Source organism: Brassica rapa, chromosome A03 (assembly GCF_000309985.2).
Source record: "Brassica rapa cultivar Chiifu-401-42 chromosome A03, CAAS_Brap_v3.01, whole genome shotgun sequence".
Classification (NCBI taxonomy): domain Eukaryota; kingdom Viridiplantae; phylum Streptophyta; class Magnoliopsida; order Brassicales; family Brassicaceae; genus Brassica; species Brassica rapa.
In genome coordinates this window covers 15,602,427-15,620,905 of record NC_024797.2, presented here as the reverse complement: position 1 = coordinate 15,620,905, position 18,479 = coordinate 15,602,427, and the positions used below count along the sequence as shown (strand labels likewise).

At 35.4% G+C, this 18,479-nt stretch overlaps 2 protein-coding genes across 3 annotated transcripts; both read right to left on the bottom strand.

Moving 5' to 3' along the window:
• Window positions 1-3,298: 3,298 nt before the first annotated feature.
• Window positions 3,299-18,363, bottom strand: LOC103859008 (polyribonucleotide nucleotidyltransferase 1, chloroplastic). 2 transcript variants are annotated; one of them, XM_033286292.1, is made up of 24 exons: window positions 18,004-18,363; window positions 17,778-17,846; window positions 17,578-17,684; window positions 17,450-17,492; window positions 17,293-17,376; window positions 17,104-17,168; window positions 16,858-17,014; window positions 16,702-16,758; window positions 16,501-16,614; window positions 16,156-16,419; window positions 15,984-16,058; window positions 15,791-15,904; window positions 15,620-15,712; window positions 15,265-15,443; window positions 14,994-15,177; window positions 14,864-14,911; window positions 14,678-14,750; window positions 14,539-14,612; window positions 14,342-14,449; window positions 14,142-14,236; window positions 13,947-14,064; window positions 13,828-13,869; window positions 13,480-13,748; window positions 3,299-3,485 (listed from the first exon to the last, which is right to left on the bottom strand). In XM_033286292.1, exons 1-24 carry the CDS (start codon window positions 18,262-18,264, stop codon window positions 3,461-3,463), a joined length of 2,718 nt encoding a protein of 905 aa, XP_033142183.1. In that variant the 5' UTR covers window positions 18,265-18,363; the 3' UTR covers window positions 3,299-3,460. The 2 variants fall into 2 exon arrangements, with proteins under 2 accessions (XP_033142183.1, XP_009134738.1); XM_009136490.3 differs by lacking the exon at window positions 3,299-3,485 and having other exon boundaries at window positions 13,259-13,748; window positions 18,004-18,362.
• Window positions 5,261-6,494, bottom strand: LOC103859009. The gene is made up of 2 exons (XM_009136491.3): window positions 6,209-6,494; window positions 5,261-5,847 (listed from the first exon to the last, which is right to left on the bottom strand). Exons 1-2 carry the CDS (start codon window positions 6,342-6,344, stop codon window positions 5,483-5,485), a joined length of 501 nt encoding a protein of 166 aa, XP_009134739.1. The 5' UTR covers window positions 6,345-6,494; the 3' UTR covers window positions 5,261-5,482.
• Window positions 18,364-18,479: the final 116 nt, after the last annotated feature.

The window sequence follows — 18,479 nt, the reverse complement described above, 5'->3', positions numbered from 1 at the left end:
GAAAGATGCTACGAGATGAGAGAACAAAGAGATAAAAAAAGACAAAATGAAATCAACAAACTGTGGAGCCATTCTCGAGCTATTAAAAAGAGCATAGAAGTTAGATAAAGAAAAACCCGATCTTGAAAACCAAGACGAGCAAACGCAATTGACGACAAACCAACAACGAGGAAAACAACATCAATGACAACTAAACGTTGACCCAACCCAACAAGATGTAGTTTCTAACCTTAGCCAAAACCTAAGGAAAAAAATGACCAATATTAACAGAAATAACATACAACGCCGTAAGTAACAACCGCACAATATGGAACTAATATGCTTGATCTATAACAAATACTAGATAATATCACAAAAAAAAAGAAGGTGAGGAAAAACAAGAGCACGGAAGTGAGTCTTTTCCCAATGATGGTGAGAAGCACTGCACACCAGAGAGATAAACGAAATATATAAATGGTCATGGCTCAAGGTCAAAAGACGGGAGATAGTGCAAAAAACACCTAAAAAGAGTAATGTTCAATAATATGAAAAATTAAAATACAATTTTGACGCCGTTAATTTTAGATTCAACAAATGCCTAAAGACAGAGTTATTAAAATTCAATATGTTTTACATCAGAAACTCACTTCACCACTAACAAGTAGTATTATACATACAACAACATATTATTAAAAAGACGAATACATAATATATTATTACCAATTACTACATAACGTAATAAAACATCAAATAATGTTCTTCACAAATAAATACTGACCACATAATCACATCATCAGAAAATCATATTTATGAACAATAAAAAAAATATTATGCGCGAAACACGGACAACCCCCTAATTTACCATGTACTTAATATCAATACTAGAAAGTACTTGGCCAAACTGCAATAATCTAAAAGAAAAAAAAACTAATAAAAAATACATAGATAACACGTGTCGCAAAAGCTATATACCATTTGTTAGAAGAAGAGAAAAAAACAAACTTTATATATATAGATCATAAAAGATGAGCACTAATAAACGTTTCCAAAAAGGGAAAACTTTTGGAAGTAGATAAAATGAGATGCATGGTTGGGGTTAAGTAATTATTGGGATTGCTAACGTCTATTAAATTATGTAATTCTAACCCAGAAGTATACTCAATTGCTAGGAAAAGAGTATAGAAATAGACTTCTATTTTCATTGAAAATACATGAAGTACACGATATCTTATATTTTGAACAACCAATCATACATCAATATGGATACGTACATGTTCTAAATATGTTAGGTTCGTTAATACTACTATAAAATAATCTTTTGCGACGAGTAGTAGCACCATCTGATTAATTATCGTATTCGTCTGGATACGTACGTACGTACTGTGTGATGTGTATGTTTATGTCTGAAGGAGGAGAGGCACAAGAATCGTGTTGACCGTTTCGTGTGGAGTTCTTTGGAAACTAACCAACCTTCATGTCTCTCGTGCTCCTTTCCTTCACAACCTTCTTCCCTTTTTTTTTATAATTTCCTAACTTTCTAAAGTTTATATATATAATTTTATGAAATCTATACTATTATTTGCGAAGTAAATTTTAGCAACGGAGTTCTCACGTTAAAAGTTAGAGCGTTTAATATCTATACTACCCTTAATGAATTTATCTATAATTAACTATATAATCGAAAATGAATTTTTATTTATAAGATTATTTTTTTTTCAAAAAGATAATTTTTACATTGTGTTGTTATCTTAAAACATATTTTTCAGTTATAAATATAATTAAAAACGAATTTTTAATAATAATATTTTTTTTTCAAAAAGATAATTTTTACATTGTGTTGTTATCTTAAAACATAATTTTCAGTTATAAATATAATTAAAAACGAATTGCCAATAATAATATATATTTTTTTCAAAAAGATAATTTTTTACATTGTGTTGTTATCTTGAAACATATTTTTCAGTTATAAATATAATTAAAAACGAATTGCCAATAATAATATATATTTTTTTCAAAAAGATAATTTTTTACATTGTGTTGTTATCTTGAAACATATTTTTCAGTTATAAATATAATTAAAAACGAATTTTTATTTATATTAAAATTTAAAAGTTAAAAGTTAGCACAGTTAATATCATTTATACCCTTAATAAATAAATTAAATAAATTAGATAAAATAAAAAACGAATTTAGTGTTTATTTGATTAGATAAGTGTTTACAATTAATAAAAATAAAAATTATCCATAACTTAGAAATATATTTAAAATAAAAAGATAATTCCTATATATATTTTGTTGTTATCCTTTTTTAGAACAATATTGTGTTGTTATACAAAAATATATATTTTAATAAAATGGTTAAAAGTTTAAAAACAGAAAATACATAACTAAATATTAAGTAAAATTATTATTTTTTATATAATTGAAAGAGAATATCAAGTGATCTCTAAGATTTATATCTTATTTATTAAAAATGAATATAGTGCACAAAAGAATTTTAAAAATTTCTAATACATAAGAATTTTCAATAAAAACATAAATAACAATTTAAATTATTTTTTAATTAGTAATACATGTATTAATAAGTAGTTATAAATCTCTATGCCCGCACGTGCGGGCGAAACACCTAGTTTTAAAGTATATGTATCTCATACAAACATTAATTTAAACAACTCTATAAGGCTACTAATTAATTACCTTGATATGTATCAAGACTAATTGCTCAATAATTTGCAACCATATCCATTGCTGCAAAGAAACAGAGCAGAGGAAGCAAAGCCCCCGAGCTTCTCAATTGGACAGTGGAGAGATTTCCACCATCACAAGAATGGTTTATAAATTTAGCAAACATTCCCAATTCTTTTGGCGTCGATGTTTATTCTTAAGCAAGCTTGTCCTGAAGGGAGGTGCTCACGTATGACATAAAAGAGCTGAAGAGAAGGATTGTGTTACCTGAGTTTGTCGTAGATATTTTGACGTCTACGTTCTTCATCGGTTGTCAACAGCTCACCTAAGCTCAAGTAGGGAAGACATTGGTGCTGAGATCTTGTAGATTACATGTTCCCATGGTCGGATGTTGTGGTCTTGTGGATGAAACAAACCAGAAACAATTATCCTAGGAACCGGTCTAGTGTTTGATGTATTACTTCTTTTATATATTTGTAATGATTGGAGACACTAGGATAAACTAAACACTCATCATCAGTATAAGACGACAAAAAAAAGGATTTAATGCCTAAGAATCTCCCAACTATGTTCTGTTCAAAATGTTATCCTCCTCCAAACAGGGACTTGCCAACATACATATCTCATAAAACATAAGAAACTACATGCTACTTGTCTAACACCTTGCAGTTCTAAAACAAAAACAAGAATCAAAATTTGTCAAGTCTCACAGGTGGTTCCGTTGGAAGAAACTCCCATCCTTTCGTAAGGAGTCTTCACAAGAAACAGATATGAACACTGATCCTGTTTGAATGTACTAGCTGATTGTAGCTTCACCATTGTCTACGCTGCCTCTATCGCATTAGTTAATCATATGTACTACAATGTCAAGGTTTGGTAAACTGGTCATTTTTCGATCATTTCTAATAATCCCAACTTGACGCCATATTTGATCCTGGTACTACTAAACTTGTTTTACTTTTTCATCTTAACAGTAAATTTTTGTCTGAACAAAAAAGAACAGTTAAAAAACATTATTTAGTAAGATATGAACTAAAGTAATCAAATTTTAATGTTGGGATTTTATTCTCTTTCCTCAAATGCAAAACACAAGCTAATAAAATGAGATGGTGAAGATTTTGTATAAAGACAAAAAACTGATTTTCACAAAGACCAAAAAAGAAAGAAGACCAACTAAAATCTGCGGTTGCGAAGCTGGATTGGTTCACCCAGGGCTTTATCCATATCGGAAAGCACATGCAAGAACGAAAAGAAGGAGAGAAACAAGCATGTAGGATATTTCAGAAAATGCCATCTTAATGTTCTTTTTTTCTTTATTTACCGATGAGTGGATGATACGCGTAATTCATTTGTATGCATTCTTTATATAGAAGGGAGAGGTGGAAAAATACTTTTGGGCTTTTTGGTTTGTGGTGGAAATAAGCCATCGAAGACTTACGTCAGTACGTCATGGGTCTTGAAGTTTTGGTAGTTTAGGCGAAGTTTCTTGCTTTATTTTAACATCCCTCATTTCCAGGATATTATCATATTTCATTGGGTCAAACTTGCATCAATTTATAGCATACTCATTTTGCAGGAGATTATCATAATTCGTTCCACTCATATTTTTAATAAATTATTAAATTCAAAGGTAAAGAGTTCAATTTCTTAATTTTTTAATTAAAAAATGAATTATACAAATTTGATTGATTATATAACATTTTATTTTGTCAAATTTAGACGTTATAAAACAGAAACACACTTTGTTTGCTAAAATTAATTAATCTTTTGCTTCGACCTGAACCTACGCGATACCATAACGAACATGTGTATAAAATGCTCAAAACTAGCCTATGCGTAACAAAGGACACTGTGTAAGAGAGAGAGATGAACAAAGTCTAGTCACGCCTCTCAATGTCTTTAAACGAAGCTGTTAGTTCGGACTTTCTGATGGAGGAGGAGATTAAAATCAAATACTAACCGTCGTACCCGTACCGTACTCAAGACTGGCAAACAAGGTCTGAATGCGGTTCTAGTGGAAACGCTTGAATAATCATATATGATGTTGATCTAAGTTAAATATGAATATATGTGACTTGACTAAATGACCCATTTAAACTTGTCACGTAGGAGATGATAAGTTAAATCAATATGGTCCCGATACTTCAATGTGAATTGCAACATTATCATACATGTGACTCAACACAATATCTTTCTATGGCTACATTTGTATTACATCGAGCAATTATGTTGCAATGGACCGAATGCACTCCTGAACCAGATGTGCTGGAGACCAAAATGCTCTACTAAAGCAAAACCGGATGTCCGTGATGTGGGCCAAACGGTCAATTAGAACCAGACGTCCGCTTAGTATGATATTGTCCGTTTTGGATTTAAACCCTCAAGGATTTTGTTTTTTAGATCATTACTCTAAAAAAACTTCATACTAAATAGAATTGGACTAGATAGATATTAGATTTTATTATGTCTAAGGACTTGAATTACCTTTTTATTTATTCTAACGTATTTGGTTATACATCATATACTAAGTGTTTAGTAAAATCGTCGCAGTTAATATATGCTTTACTCACACTAAGCTACTACATAAAATTAGAGAGGATGCATAGGGATTATATAATTTATAAGAAAATTAAAATAACACAGTTTTACAATAGCTTAAAACTTATAACAACATATCATATCATACCATCATTCCATGTGGCATAATATCTTTTATTTTGCAAGAAATTTTCAGAAGTACATTTATGGTGACAACTTGTGAAAATATTTTTTCATCAAGAAATTTGTGGAATCATTTGTTTTTGGCTTTGGAAAACCTTCAAGGCGATGGAGGGGATTTTGCCTTCTTCAAGAAGTCATTGATACGTTTGATAAAATTTATCTTACATACGACTTCATTATTAGGTTTGCATGCCTTCTTCAATAAGTCCTCGATCAGTAGTTTATTCTTTCTGTTACATACGTTGCCATTAGGTTTGCATAACTTCTTCAACAAGTCATTGATCTGTTTGCTCAGGTTCTGTTTGTTCAGTTTGATCACTTTTCCCTTACATTCATCGTCCTTAGGTTTGCATGCCGGCGATGGAGGGGGTGGAGGTATAGCGCCCGCCGCGTCCTGGACTTTTTTAAAATATTTCGCCAGCTCCTTCTCTCTAGCCCCAAAAATCTTAGAAAGGGCTTTTTCTGTACCAAAACCACCCAAACGCATTAGTTAATCATATGTACTACAGTGCCAAGGTTTGGTAAACTGATCATTTCGAATAATCCCAACTTGAGGCCATATTGGATCGTGGTACAACTAAACTTGTTTTATTTTATTCATTTTAACAGTAAATTTTGGTCGGGACAAAAAAAGAACAGTAGATTCAACTTTCTGATTTATCTTCTTCTTTTTTAACATAATTTAGTAAGTTATGAACTAAAGTAATCAAAAATCTTAATGTTCGGATTTTTCTAATTCCCTTTTTCAAATGAAAAAAAAATCAAACTAATAAAATAAGATAGTGATGATTTTGTTTAAAGAAAAAAAGAAGAATTTGTTCACCTACGGGCGGCTTAAGTAACGATATAAATTTGCTGTTGCGGAGCTGAATTTGTTCACCCAGGGCTTTATCCATATCGGCAAGCACAAGAACGAGAAGGAGAGAGACAAGCATGTAAGATGCTTTAGAAGACGCCATCTTAATGTTCTCTTTTTCTTAATTTGCCGATGAGTGGATGATAAGAGTAATTCATTTGTATGCATTTATATAGAAGGGAGAGGTGGAAGAATACTTTTGGGTTTTTTGGTTTGTGTTGGAAATAAGCCATCGGAGACTTAGTTGTACGTCACTCATATGGGTCTTGAAGTTTTGGTAGTTTTACGCGAATGTTCTTAACATCACTCATTTTCCAGGATATTATAAATTTTCATTTCAATGGGTCAAACTTGCACCAACTCAGCATACTAGTAAAGGAAAAGCCATTAATTATCTTACTAGTTTATAAGAGCCAAATTATGTTAGGTTCGTTAATATATAGTTCATAGTACTATGAATGAATGTTTTTCGAAGAGTTCTTAATTTGTCATATGATTAATCTATAAACTTAAGTGTCATAAAACTTGTGGAGGAAGGAGGATAAGTGTCTGATCAAAAGGTTTGCAAATTTCCGATTACAATGACTACTAATAACAAATTGTGTAGTCGCATCATCTGATATCACTATATACGTATGTATGTGTGACGTGTATGTAAGTATGTGTAAGTTTATTTCTGAGAAAGGAGGCACAAGAATCGTGTCGACCGCTTCAGTGTGGAGTTTCTTCGGAAGCTAACCAATTTTATTTGTGTTCATAGATTAATAGTTTATTTCAATTATATTAATAGTGATGCATTAGTTGTATCTGGACCTCTGGTTGTTGGTGATGCTTTAATTGCTCTCATAATTTTACAATCAATTGAAATGTGTTTAAAAAAAATATTTTCTAATACTAAATGTTATTGTAGAGAAAAAATTTCATTGTAAAATAAGTTTGTTTTAACATTTTAATATATAACTAGATTTTGACCCGCCCTTTTAAATGGTGGATATATTTTTTAGTAATTTTTATTGAAAACATTAATTTTTATATTTGTGTTTTATTTGTAATCATTTTATTATTTAATATTTATTTAATCTAATATAACTGTTGGTAACTATATTAAATATGTCAAGTTTCATAACTACATATTTGTGTCATGTCAAAAACTATTTTTAAATTTTATTTTTCTAGTTTGTAACAAATTATATTTTCTTTGTGCTGACTTTACATAATTAGTTAAGAATATTTGTATCCAAAAAACCCGACTCAGGATCGATCCAAAAATCCTAAAACCAATATCATATTTAATAAATATTTTTAAATCTAATAACCTATTTAAAATCCGTCAAACTAAATGAATTTATCTAACTCGTAAAACTAAGTGAAACTACTATAAGTGTTTTATTTTGTATTTTTTTTTATTAAATATAGTGTCTATAATGTAATAATAACATTTTATACTCCTTAACCAATATTCTGAGAAACAATTAACATATCATTATAAAAGATATATCAATAATATCATTACTTCTGCTAGATCTCTGGTTTATAAAGGACTAATTAAAAGGGTAGGAACAGGATCATCTATTTCAGTATGTAATGACCCTTGGCTCCCATTCACTCGCCCGAGACCAGCCAACAAAAACCTTCATAATAGTTACCCGGACCTCACTGTAGATTATTTCATTAATCAAGAATCACGCACATGGAATGTACAGGCAATTAGGAACCTGGTGGATCCACAAGATGCAAAAATAATTGAGAGTATACCATTGGGCAGAAATCAATTGGCAGATAGGGATGGATGGCATTTCACAAAAAAATGGAAAATATACGGTACAATCAGGATATCAGGTAGAAAGGAGTTATCCTGATAAGGAGAAACCACCTGATTTTTATGGCCCTAATGTGGATATCCTTAAGGCATACTGTTGGAAGGTGAGGTGTCCTCTGAAGCTAAAACACTTTCTTTGGCAGCTGGTATCTGGTTGTATAGCGGTGACAAAAACATTAAAAGCACGAGGGATGCAAGGAGAAACCTGCTGTGCCAGGTGCGGAGCTCCGGAGGAATCAATAAACCATGTGTTTTTTGAATGTCCTCCGGCACGTCAAGTGTGGGCATTATCCAAGATCCCATCAAATCCAAACATTTTTCCAATTGGCTCTTTTTTTGCTAATATGGATCATCTATTCTGGAGACTTAATCCACAAATGGTGGATCACCAGTTTGCATGGATATTATGGTATATTTGGAAGGGTCGGAACAACAAAGTGTTCAGTAATTTAGATATGGACCCAAGAGACATGCTGAGATTGGCAGAAGTGGAATCAACATTGTGGGCTGAGGCACAAGTTATTGCAGATCGTAGATTGGTACAGGAAGTACATGTACGGCCGGATATAGGGACCATAGGAAGATGGTGTTTTACGGATGGTTCTTGGAAAGATAAGGATCTTTTTTCAGGACAAGGATGGCATAGCACGCTGCCAGGGTTTGATGGCTTATTGGGAGCACGAAATGTAAGGGCATCCCTCTCACCCCTTCATTCGGAGATGGAGGCTTTGATTTGGGCGATGGAATGTATGCGAAATTTAAGGCAGTTTCAGGTTACGTTTGCAACGGATTGTTCTCAACTGGTGAAGATGGTTTCGGAACCAGAGGAATGACCAGCATTTGAAAGCTACCTGGAAGATATCAAGATTTTGCGACAAAGTTTTGTCAACTCAGAAATTGTTCATGTTCCTAGGACGGAGAACAAAAGGGCAGATAGCTTGGCACGGAGTGCTCGGCAACAACTATCTTTCGTCGTGCACATGGATGTAGTTTTACCACCTTGGTTTACAGAGTCTACATGAGTCTGTAAATGTTTGCTGTCAAAAAAAAAAAAAAGATATATCAATAATGTAATTGTATACATAATTATATAAATAACATGTTAATCAAATAAAAGGTTAAAATTCTAAAAGAAAAAGGTTGAGATGATTGATTAATACAAAATAAAAATAAAAATAAAAACAATTAGGTGTAATACTGCTCAAAGTAGTAAACGTAATTTTGGTCAAAAAAATGGAACAATTGTTATATAATGAGAAATTAGGAGCTCTACCGACGGATTTTCCCCATATTTGCAACATACCAACGACGCGAATAGACGCAACTGTTCATGGTGTCGTTTTACTCTGCTACCCTACTACATAAATGTTTGAACAAGACAGAGAACTAGACCAAATCTTCGTTGAAACCATGATGGGGTGAGCTATTTGGATCATTGAAAGAGGTACCCGTCTCATCTGTCCTCTGGATGCTGGAGAAGAAAACGGTTGTTGACAAAGACGTCAGGTTGAAATACGCATACCTCTCCTTGCTGGCCGCCGTTATACTCCCGACGACACATGCACCGCGGATCTCGAAAGAATGCACTGAGAAAATCAAAGATCTGGATGCATTCTTAGCGTATCCGTGGGGAGGGTCTCATTCGACATGTTGATGTCCAGCATAAAGGAGAGAAAGGAAGTTTCCCTATCCCATAACACAATTGCTCTTAAGGGATTTGTACTTGCTCTCCAACTTGTCATCGTCGAATGTGTACCTGAGCTCACCGAAGTGGTGCACGAAGGAGGTTCCTCTGGCTCTGACGACGATGATACCAATGAGAGTGACAAACTGGGTAGAAAAGGCATAAGCCCTGGGCACGCCCGCGACACAGATGCTGCAGAGAAGGTATCCATTTCTATATCGAGAGCATATTAACAATTTTGTAGCTGTGAATTTCACTGCATCTAACAAAATGTAATGTCATAATGTTTGGTGAAATGCAGGCATTAGTTCAGTCTGTCATGTTAGATGCGAACGGTGAGACAAACATTGCACCAGAGTACGAATGGACAGACGACGAAGACGATGCTGGCGTCTCTAATATGTTGAATCTGATAGACCAGCGGTTTGGTTTCAACTCGCACTGCTAAAAATATTGAAGTCTTCTAAGTAACTTACAAGTAAGTCGTTTAGGAAGTCTTCTATTATAAGACTTACTTAAAAGTCTTCTGAATCAAAAAAATTTAACCTAATTGGATTTTTTGTTTTTCTATATAAAAAAAATAACACATAGTTGTTGGATTAGATTATTACATGGCATGCGAAGTGATATACCATGGATTTTATCCACTTTTAGCAGTAATATATGAGTCTTTAATTATTAATTATTATTTTTCAGAGTCTATTTAGCATATTTATAAGTTCAAAAGTGTTTTGGAGTACAGTGATGTTTTTGGAGAGAAAAGAAGAAACTACCCAAGCTGACTATCGACCAAGGCTAGAGGTCGACACAGAGAGATCAATATCGATCGATGCAAACCTTGTGACATCGATCGACATCGAAGTACGCATAAACCTGTTTTGGTCCAGCCGATTTAAAGTCCAAGACACCACAAATTACAAGATTACCCTTAATGAGTTTTTACCTAGATATATATACTTTGCAAAAGTGTTAGAGGCAAAGAGAGCTTTCTTGTTTACTTGTTTCCACAGCAAAAGGTTTTAGAGATTTTTAGAGTTGGAGAGAAGATCCAAAGAGATTTGTGATTGGAACTCCATTATTATCTATCTATCTATATATTTATCTATCTATTTATGTATCTATTCAGTTTTATTCTTTTGCGTGTGTTATGAATTATTTAGTCGTGTAGGAATAATTTCATTGTTAGGTTTAGGGTTGAAATAGGTTAGAAGGATTAGCCACAACTATAGGATTGCTAGTTGGGATATTAATCAATAGAAAAATCTTAATGCTTTGTTCTAGAATTGCTAACTAGAACACTGAATTTAGGAATTGTATGGTTCAAACTACTCTTGAATCCTCGTCCTGATACATCCTATTGAGCTCAGATTATTAGAATAAGGCAAAAGCTAGAAACCTTAGTGAGCATTATTCAATCCAAGCATAAAGCTTAACTAAAAGCACATCAATCGATATTCCTATAGAATAATCGATCGACAGAGCGAATAGTGTATCGATCGATATTCCTTTAGAACAATCTATCGATATTTCTCTAGAATAATCGATCGATACTTTCTGTTGATCGAACATCATTATTCTAACTCAGGCTCACAGCACTGTAGTGCACCATCTCCAACCCCTCCCTTATGTATTCTCACTAACTGCATAACTAGATTGTTGGTGGGCTTCGAACCCAGAACCTGACCATTGCATTTCCATAGGACAAGTTGTCACCAGTTGATCTGCAGGTCAATCAGTGACGATTTATACTGTGAGAATATTGTTAAAGGGTAAAGTCTTAGGTTCGATAGACACCAAGTGCACTAATAACTTACCAGTGGATGTAGAAACGTTTCTTCTCATATTGAGGGGTTAAAATCAATGCCCTACAGAATTGTGAACCAGGATTCCTAGTGAGAGGACGGGTTGTCACAATTATCCTCCACTACACAGAGATTTGCCAATAGGGGTGTCAAAATAGGTCATGACCCATGGGTTGATCCATTAACCCAAAGGAACTGTTTATTTTTGATCCAATAGGTTAATGAGTTAACAGATTAATGGGTTAACATGTTAATGGGTTAACAAGTTAATAGGTTTATTGGGTTAGGTCAACTCTGACCCATTTTGTTTTCAATTAAAAAACCACGAGTAAACCCAATTCTAAGGTTTGATAGAATTGGGAAATCATGAGTTTCTCTAAAGTCCAATCATTTATTCGATGGTAAAATACGTTTCCCGCCAAAACCGCAAAAATACGTTTTCCGCTAAAACCGTGAAAATACGTTTTTCCGCCAAAACTGCAAAAACTCGTTTTCCTCAAAAACATGTTTCCCGCCAAAACCGCAAAAACGCATTTTCCCGCCAAAACCACAAAACGCAATTTTCCGCCAAAACAGAAAAACCAATTTTCCCGCAAAAACGCGTTTTCCCACCAAAACCGCAAAAAAATATGTTTTCCCACGAAAACCGCAAAAATGCATTTTCCCGCCAAAATCGCAAAAACGTAATTTTCCGCCAAAACTGTAAAAATCAGTTTTCCCGCAAAACTATGAAAATCAGTTTTCCCGCAAAACTGTGTTTCCCACCAAAACCGCAAAAACGCTTTTTCCCCCAAAAACCACAAAATCGCGTTTTCCCGCCAAAACCACAAAACGCGTTTTTGCAGAAAATGCGTTTTTCCGCCAAAACTGCAAAAACTCGTTTTCCGCCAATAACGTGTTTTCTCGCCAAAACTACATAACGAGTTTTCCCGCCAAAACTCAAAACGAGTTTTCCCACAAAAATGCGTTCTCGCAAAAACCGCAAAAACGCGTTTTTCCGCCAAAACCACTTAACGCGTTTTCCCGCCAAAATTAAGAAAACTCATTCCCGCAAAAACACATTTTCCCGCCAAAACCACAAAAGTGTTTTCCCGCCAAAACCAGAAAAAGTGTTTTCCCGACAACCACAAAAAGCGTTTTTCCGCCAAAACTGCAAAAAGAAAAACTCATTTTTCCGCAAAATCCGCAAAAATGTGTTTTCCCGCCAAAACCACAAAACTCATTTTCCCACCAATACTGTAAAACTCGTTTTCCTGCAAAACCGCGTTTTTCCGAAAAATCGCGTTTTCCCGCCAAAACCCAAAAACGTGTTTTCCCATCAAATCCGCAAAAACATATTTTTCCGCTAAAACCACAAAATGTGTTTTTCCGCCAAAACTGCAAAAACTTGTTTTTCCACGAAAACATGTTTTCGTGCCTAAATCGTAAAAACGTGTTTTCCACCAAAACCACTAAACGAGTTTTCCCGACGAAATTGGAAAAATTCATTTTCTCGCAAAAATGCATTTTTTCGCCTAAACCACAAAAAACGTTTTGTCATTTCGATCAACTTGATCTTAAATTAAAAATAATTCATTATAAAGATGTTGGGTTGATGATCAACCATTAACCCATTTATTAAATGGGTTGAGTTGACCCATAATTCATTAACAATAAACCTATTTGGAGTATGAATTGAGTTGACGACCCATTTGACCCATTTTGACACCCCCTTGCTTGCCAACATATATCTCATTATTAAAATTAAGAAAAGCTATATGCTGCTTATCCACACCTGTCAACTCCCGAAACAAAAACAAGAATCAAGATTCCTTAAGTCTCACATGTGGTTCCGTTGGAATAACTCTCTTCCTCTCGTAAGGATTCTTCACAAGAAACAGATATAGATAGTGATCCTGTTTGCATTCACTAGCTGATTGTGGCTTCATCATTGACTAAGCTGCCTCTATCTTCTTCGTTGCTACTGCTTTTCATTGGCTTATCACCACTGGATACTCTACTGACATCTTTCTTCTTCCAGACAAGTTCATCCCCAGATGCTCCTGTAGCTGCACGGTCCTTCAACGAAGGATTTACATACTTCCTTGGTGAACTCTTGGTAGAATCACCAGTTGTTGGTGGCTGTTTCTGGCTGTCTTTGTCTGACTCTGATTCCGGAAGTAGAGCTCGTACACTAAGCCGAAGCTGACCTTTTTCATTCACCTGTATTACCAATGTTTCTCTGTTTCAATAAGTCATTCAATTATAATGTCTCCATGAGTTACAGAGACGCATGGCTGACCTCTATTAGTTTGACATCAATGCGGTCTCCTATATTATAGGCCTGAAAGGACAAGATTAATGAAGAGTATAAAAGATAAACTTTCTACAAAAGGTAAGGGATCAATGGGTTAGACTCACATCCTCTGGTTTGGCAAGCCATTCAGCACTTAGCTCACTGACATGGCAAAGTCCTTCTCTCCCAGGTGCAATCTCTACAAAGGCACCATAAGGAGCCATTGATTTGATTTCACAATTCCTGATAAAAAAAACAAAGAAAAGTCAGACTCCAAATGTAGATTCCTAACAAGGTGAAAAAAACAAAGAAAGACATGCCTATAGATATCACCAACAGCTGGAACCATTGTCAATCCACTGATTATCGCTTTCGCCCTCTCCAGACTCGCTATATCGTTTGCCATAATTTTGACCTTAACAAAGATAAATGTCAAAACGTTAAAAGATGATGAAACACCCATAATTTACAAAAAAAAAAGATTAAGAAGAATGGGAAAACAAAATCCTGTAAATCTTACAGTTCCATCATCTTGCATATCAATGGCTTCAACTCCTGATTCTTCAATGATGCTCTTTACTTTCTTCCCACCAGAACCAATAAGAGAGTATACTTTGCTTGGATGGACCTACAACACATGAAAAGCCAACAATCTTTAGCATTAAGCTAATTAGGTGTTAGACTTAGTAACTCTAAGGAAATGAGTTTAAGCCAAACCTTCATAATAAGTATCAACGGAGCGTATTTTGAGAGACTCAACGTAGGAGGCGGCGAGCACTTTGCCATTTCAGCTGCAAGGAAAGAAGAAAAATTAGTTTATTACATCTTTAAGACAAAACTTTCTAGAATTTCTTACCAAGAATATAGCGACGCCCAGCTTTTGCCTGTATCAGAGCCTTTTCCATTATCTCCAAAGTGATTCCTCCTACCTAAGTTCATGATTACAGAAAAGAAAAAGGAAACACACAAGAAAGTTACTAACAGATTCATCTATTGCCATTTAAACCATTTCAGTAGTGTAAGTTGAGGAATGGAGAATAACCTTAATGTCCATCTGAAACGCGGTAACACCATCCTCATTCCCAGCAACCTAGTGAAACAAATCAAAGACGTCAGCATTCAAGTTCAATGCAAAGGACACTGAAAGAGAGTCCTTTATATTTTTTTCTGACCTTAAAGTCCATATCACCAGATGCGTCTTCAGCTCCAGTGATGTCAGAAAGGATAAGGGGAGACCCATCACCGCCAAATTCTTCTGTATCCCAAACCATTCCCATTGCAATGCCAGCAACAGAGCATTTGACTGGAACTCCAGCATCTTGCAAAGCCAAGCAACCGCCACAAACAGATGCCATGCTGTTATAGCAAGCACAAATCAATCAATCACTCATACAAACTTGGCACGCTCAGATCCTACAGGCAAGGAAAGAAAATAAAGCTGACCTTGAAGAACCATTGCTTTCAAGTATTGTACTCTCAACACGTATAGTGTAAGGAAAATCATCATCACTAGGTAATATAGTCTCCAATGCTCGTTCTGCCAGTGTCCCATGACCTATTTCTCTTCTACCCGGTGCTCCAATTCGTCCAACTTCACCAACTGACGATGGAGGAAAAGTGTACTGAAACATCAAAAATGAGTTGCTTAGAAATTTTCTTTAAGCTCAACAAGAAAATGAAAGAAAAGACTAAGCATTGAATATTTATGTTAAATGCTACAGATTGTGTAGAAAACCTTTAAAGTAATCTGTAAATAACACTAACAAGAGTACAAAGAAGGTCAGAATATGGAAGAGACCTGAAGATAAAACCTCTTGTATTCATCAGAACCCTCAAGGTTGTCAATTCTCTGTGCCATCTGTTTATCACCAAGAGTAACAACTGCCAGTGCCTGAATGAATCATACAAAAGTGTTACCTTACCTTAAGCATAGAATAACCAACTTCCTTCACATAAATTTCTCTGTTACCTGCGTTTCACCACGTGTGAAAAGAGAACTGCCATGTGCTCTTGGAAGCAGACCACATCTAGAGTTAATTGGCCGGATCCCATCCGGAGTTCGACCATCACTTCTTTTACCTCCCTGTCCATGAGAAAGAGGTAAAATGGAATCAAAGATGTGCGTAATTAGAAGAGATACCACCGAATCAGATGAAATATACCTCAACAATTCGCCTCCTCAGGAGCTTTGACGATACTTCTTTGAAGACCAGCTTCACATCTACTTCTGAAAATAGCTACACAAGGGCAATCACATTGTTTGTTAGCATAAAAGAAAAAAAAGATAAAAGCTCAGTTTCAAGCTACCATGTAGAGAAATGTTAAGTGACTCACCAAAGGAATAGGTTTCCTAGGGATGGGCCTTATGTGAACATCACCTTGGTCCACCTCACCTTCAGGAACAACTTCCTCGTCCTCATCTTCATCCTCCAACAGCTCCGGTTGTGCTTCTGTGGTTCCAAATGCTGCCTCATCAACGATATATCCCTTCTCAGTCAGTATCGTCAAAACCTTTTCTTCCAGTGAAGTTATTGCTTTCCTTCTTGCTATTTTGCTCTTAATCTGTAGCGCTTTGCTCAATTCCTCACCAGCAAGTTCCTGTGTGCGGAAAAATAATTGATTTGATCACTAAATTTAGAAGATAATATCACATTCTTGCAAAACAAAACAGAAACATACTTTCACATGGTTGTAAAGCTCAGGAGGTGGTAATCTGATAGCATCAACCATCTTGGGCTTTCCATATTTCTTTGCTAAAGCTTCAATAGCAGTGCATGTAGCTTGTACTGCATCCTGGTAAAAAAATAGAAAAGTCTCACACTCAGTACCAAATCCAGATTTTAGAAAATTGAAAATAATCTCACTAAGAAAATGAAGTACCTGTCCAACTTTAACAGCTCTGACCAGCATTTCCTCAGGAAGAAAATTACTATATCCCTGCAATGAGCAAAGAGATGAGTCAAGATAAAAAAAAAAACAAACAAACAGGAGAAAATTTGCAAATCTTGCAAACTCAGGTATAGAATGAACTCTGACCTCTATCGTTAAAATAGCAGAATCTGTTCCAGCTAGAAACAAATCTAGCTGTGACTCTTCCATCTCCTTAACAGTTGGGTTGACGATAAACTCGCCCCCAATAAGACCGACTCTAACTCCTGCAACCGCCTTTGAGTTTGGTACTTCTGAAAGAGCTCTGTGGGTATTACAAAGCCATGTCAATGTCGTTTACAAAAAAAAACAGCTTCGTTCATGTTAAAATGGAAGCGAGATGATCCTACATACACAGCTATTCCAGCAGATGTAACAGCTAAAGCATCAGGTGCGTGTAACCCGTCGTAACTCAAAACCTGAAACAAACCACAAACAATTAAATGAATACATTCATCTTCTTATATGGTTAAGTAGTAATAAAAAAAATGCAAGTCATGTTCATGAAAATCACAAAACTAAACAAAGCAAAGAAGCATATACCCAGGATAATATCTGAGTTTCGTTGTAGAAACCTTTGGGCATAGTGGGGCGTAGAGGTCTATCAATCAACCTACAAATCAGAACCTGCACAGACCCAAAAAGTAGAAACATGTTAACAAGGATGAAGATGTATAAGTAAGCAACCATCATTTAATACCTCGTGATCTTTGGTTCTCCCTTCTCGCTTAAAAAATCCACCACTGTACCACAAGAAGAAGTTTCATTTAAGCTATGATGTAAAAAAAAAAAACTCCTACAAAGAATTGAATTAAAAAAAATGCTTACCTAGTTCGGCCAACAGCTGAGAACCGCTCCTGATAATGAACATAAAGGGGGAGAAAATCTGAAGGCTCACTAGGGACATCAGCTAGACAAACTGATGTGTAGACAATCTACAGTGACAGGTAAAAGAAGATAATAAAATGGACTTAATAGTGAAAAAAGAGTATAAAGTTTTGGCATTTGAATGAAAGAAACAGACTTACAGTTTCTCCATCTGTCACAGTAACTGCAGAACTTGCTTGTCTTCCCATCAGACCAGTCTCTACCAAAATCTACACAATACAAAAAAAAAAAGAAAATGGGTTCAACACATACATCAAAAGGAGCTACCTTTGCTTCTCAATTATAGAGATAAGAGTCTCAAATACTATAAAGTATCTCACTTTACACAACCAAACATCTCCGAATCAAAAAATGAAGAGACTTTACCTCTCTGTTTCCGAAAGGGATTTTGACGGACACGTGGTTAGGAAAAGCTAAACCGTCCTCGGAAGCATCTGGCCCAGCTAGAGCTCTGACGCTGAATCTAGGACTCGACCCACTTCTTGCGGAGAGGAGAGAGAGCGAGCAGAAGTTTGCTCCGCCGGAGTGGAAACGAGGGAAGTTCCGGGGACGGAGAAGAAGCCTGCTCCGGCGAATAGGCCAGAAGTGCGGAGTGCTGTGAAGCGCGTTGCTGGGACTCGTCAGCATCTTCTTCTCCACACTGAACGATAGAGAGAGACTTTATCCGTTCTTTGGTAGACGCGGGAGGGACTCTCTGTGACTGTGTTTAGCTTTCAGGCGTTGCGACTAGCGAGTCTTTGTTTAAACCAAACCGGTTATTGTACAGAATTATTTTTTTACATTAATATGTGGGTAAACCGGAAATTAGACCGGTTTGATACCGGTCCGAGAGGGAATAGCAA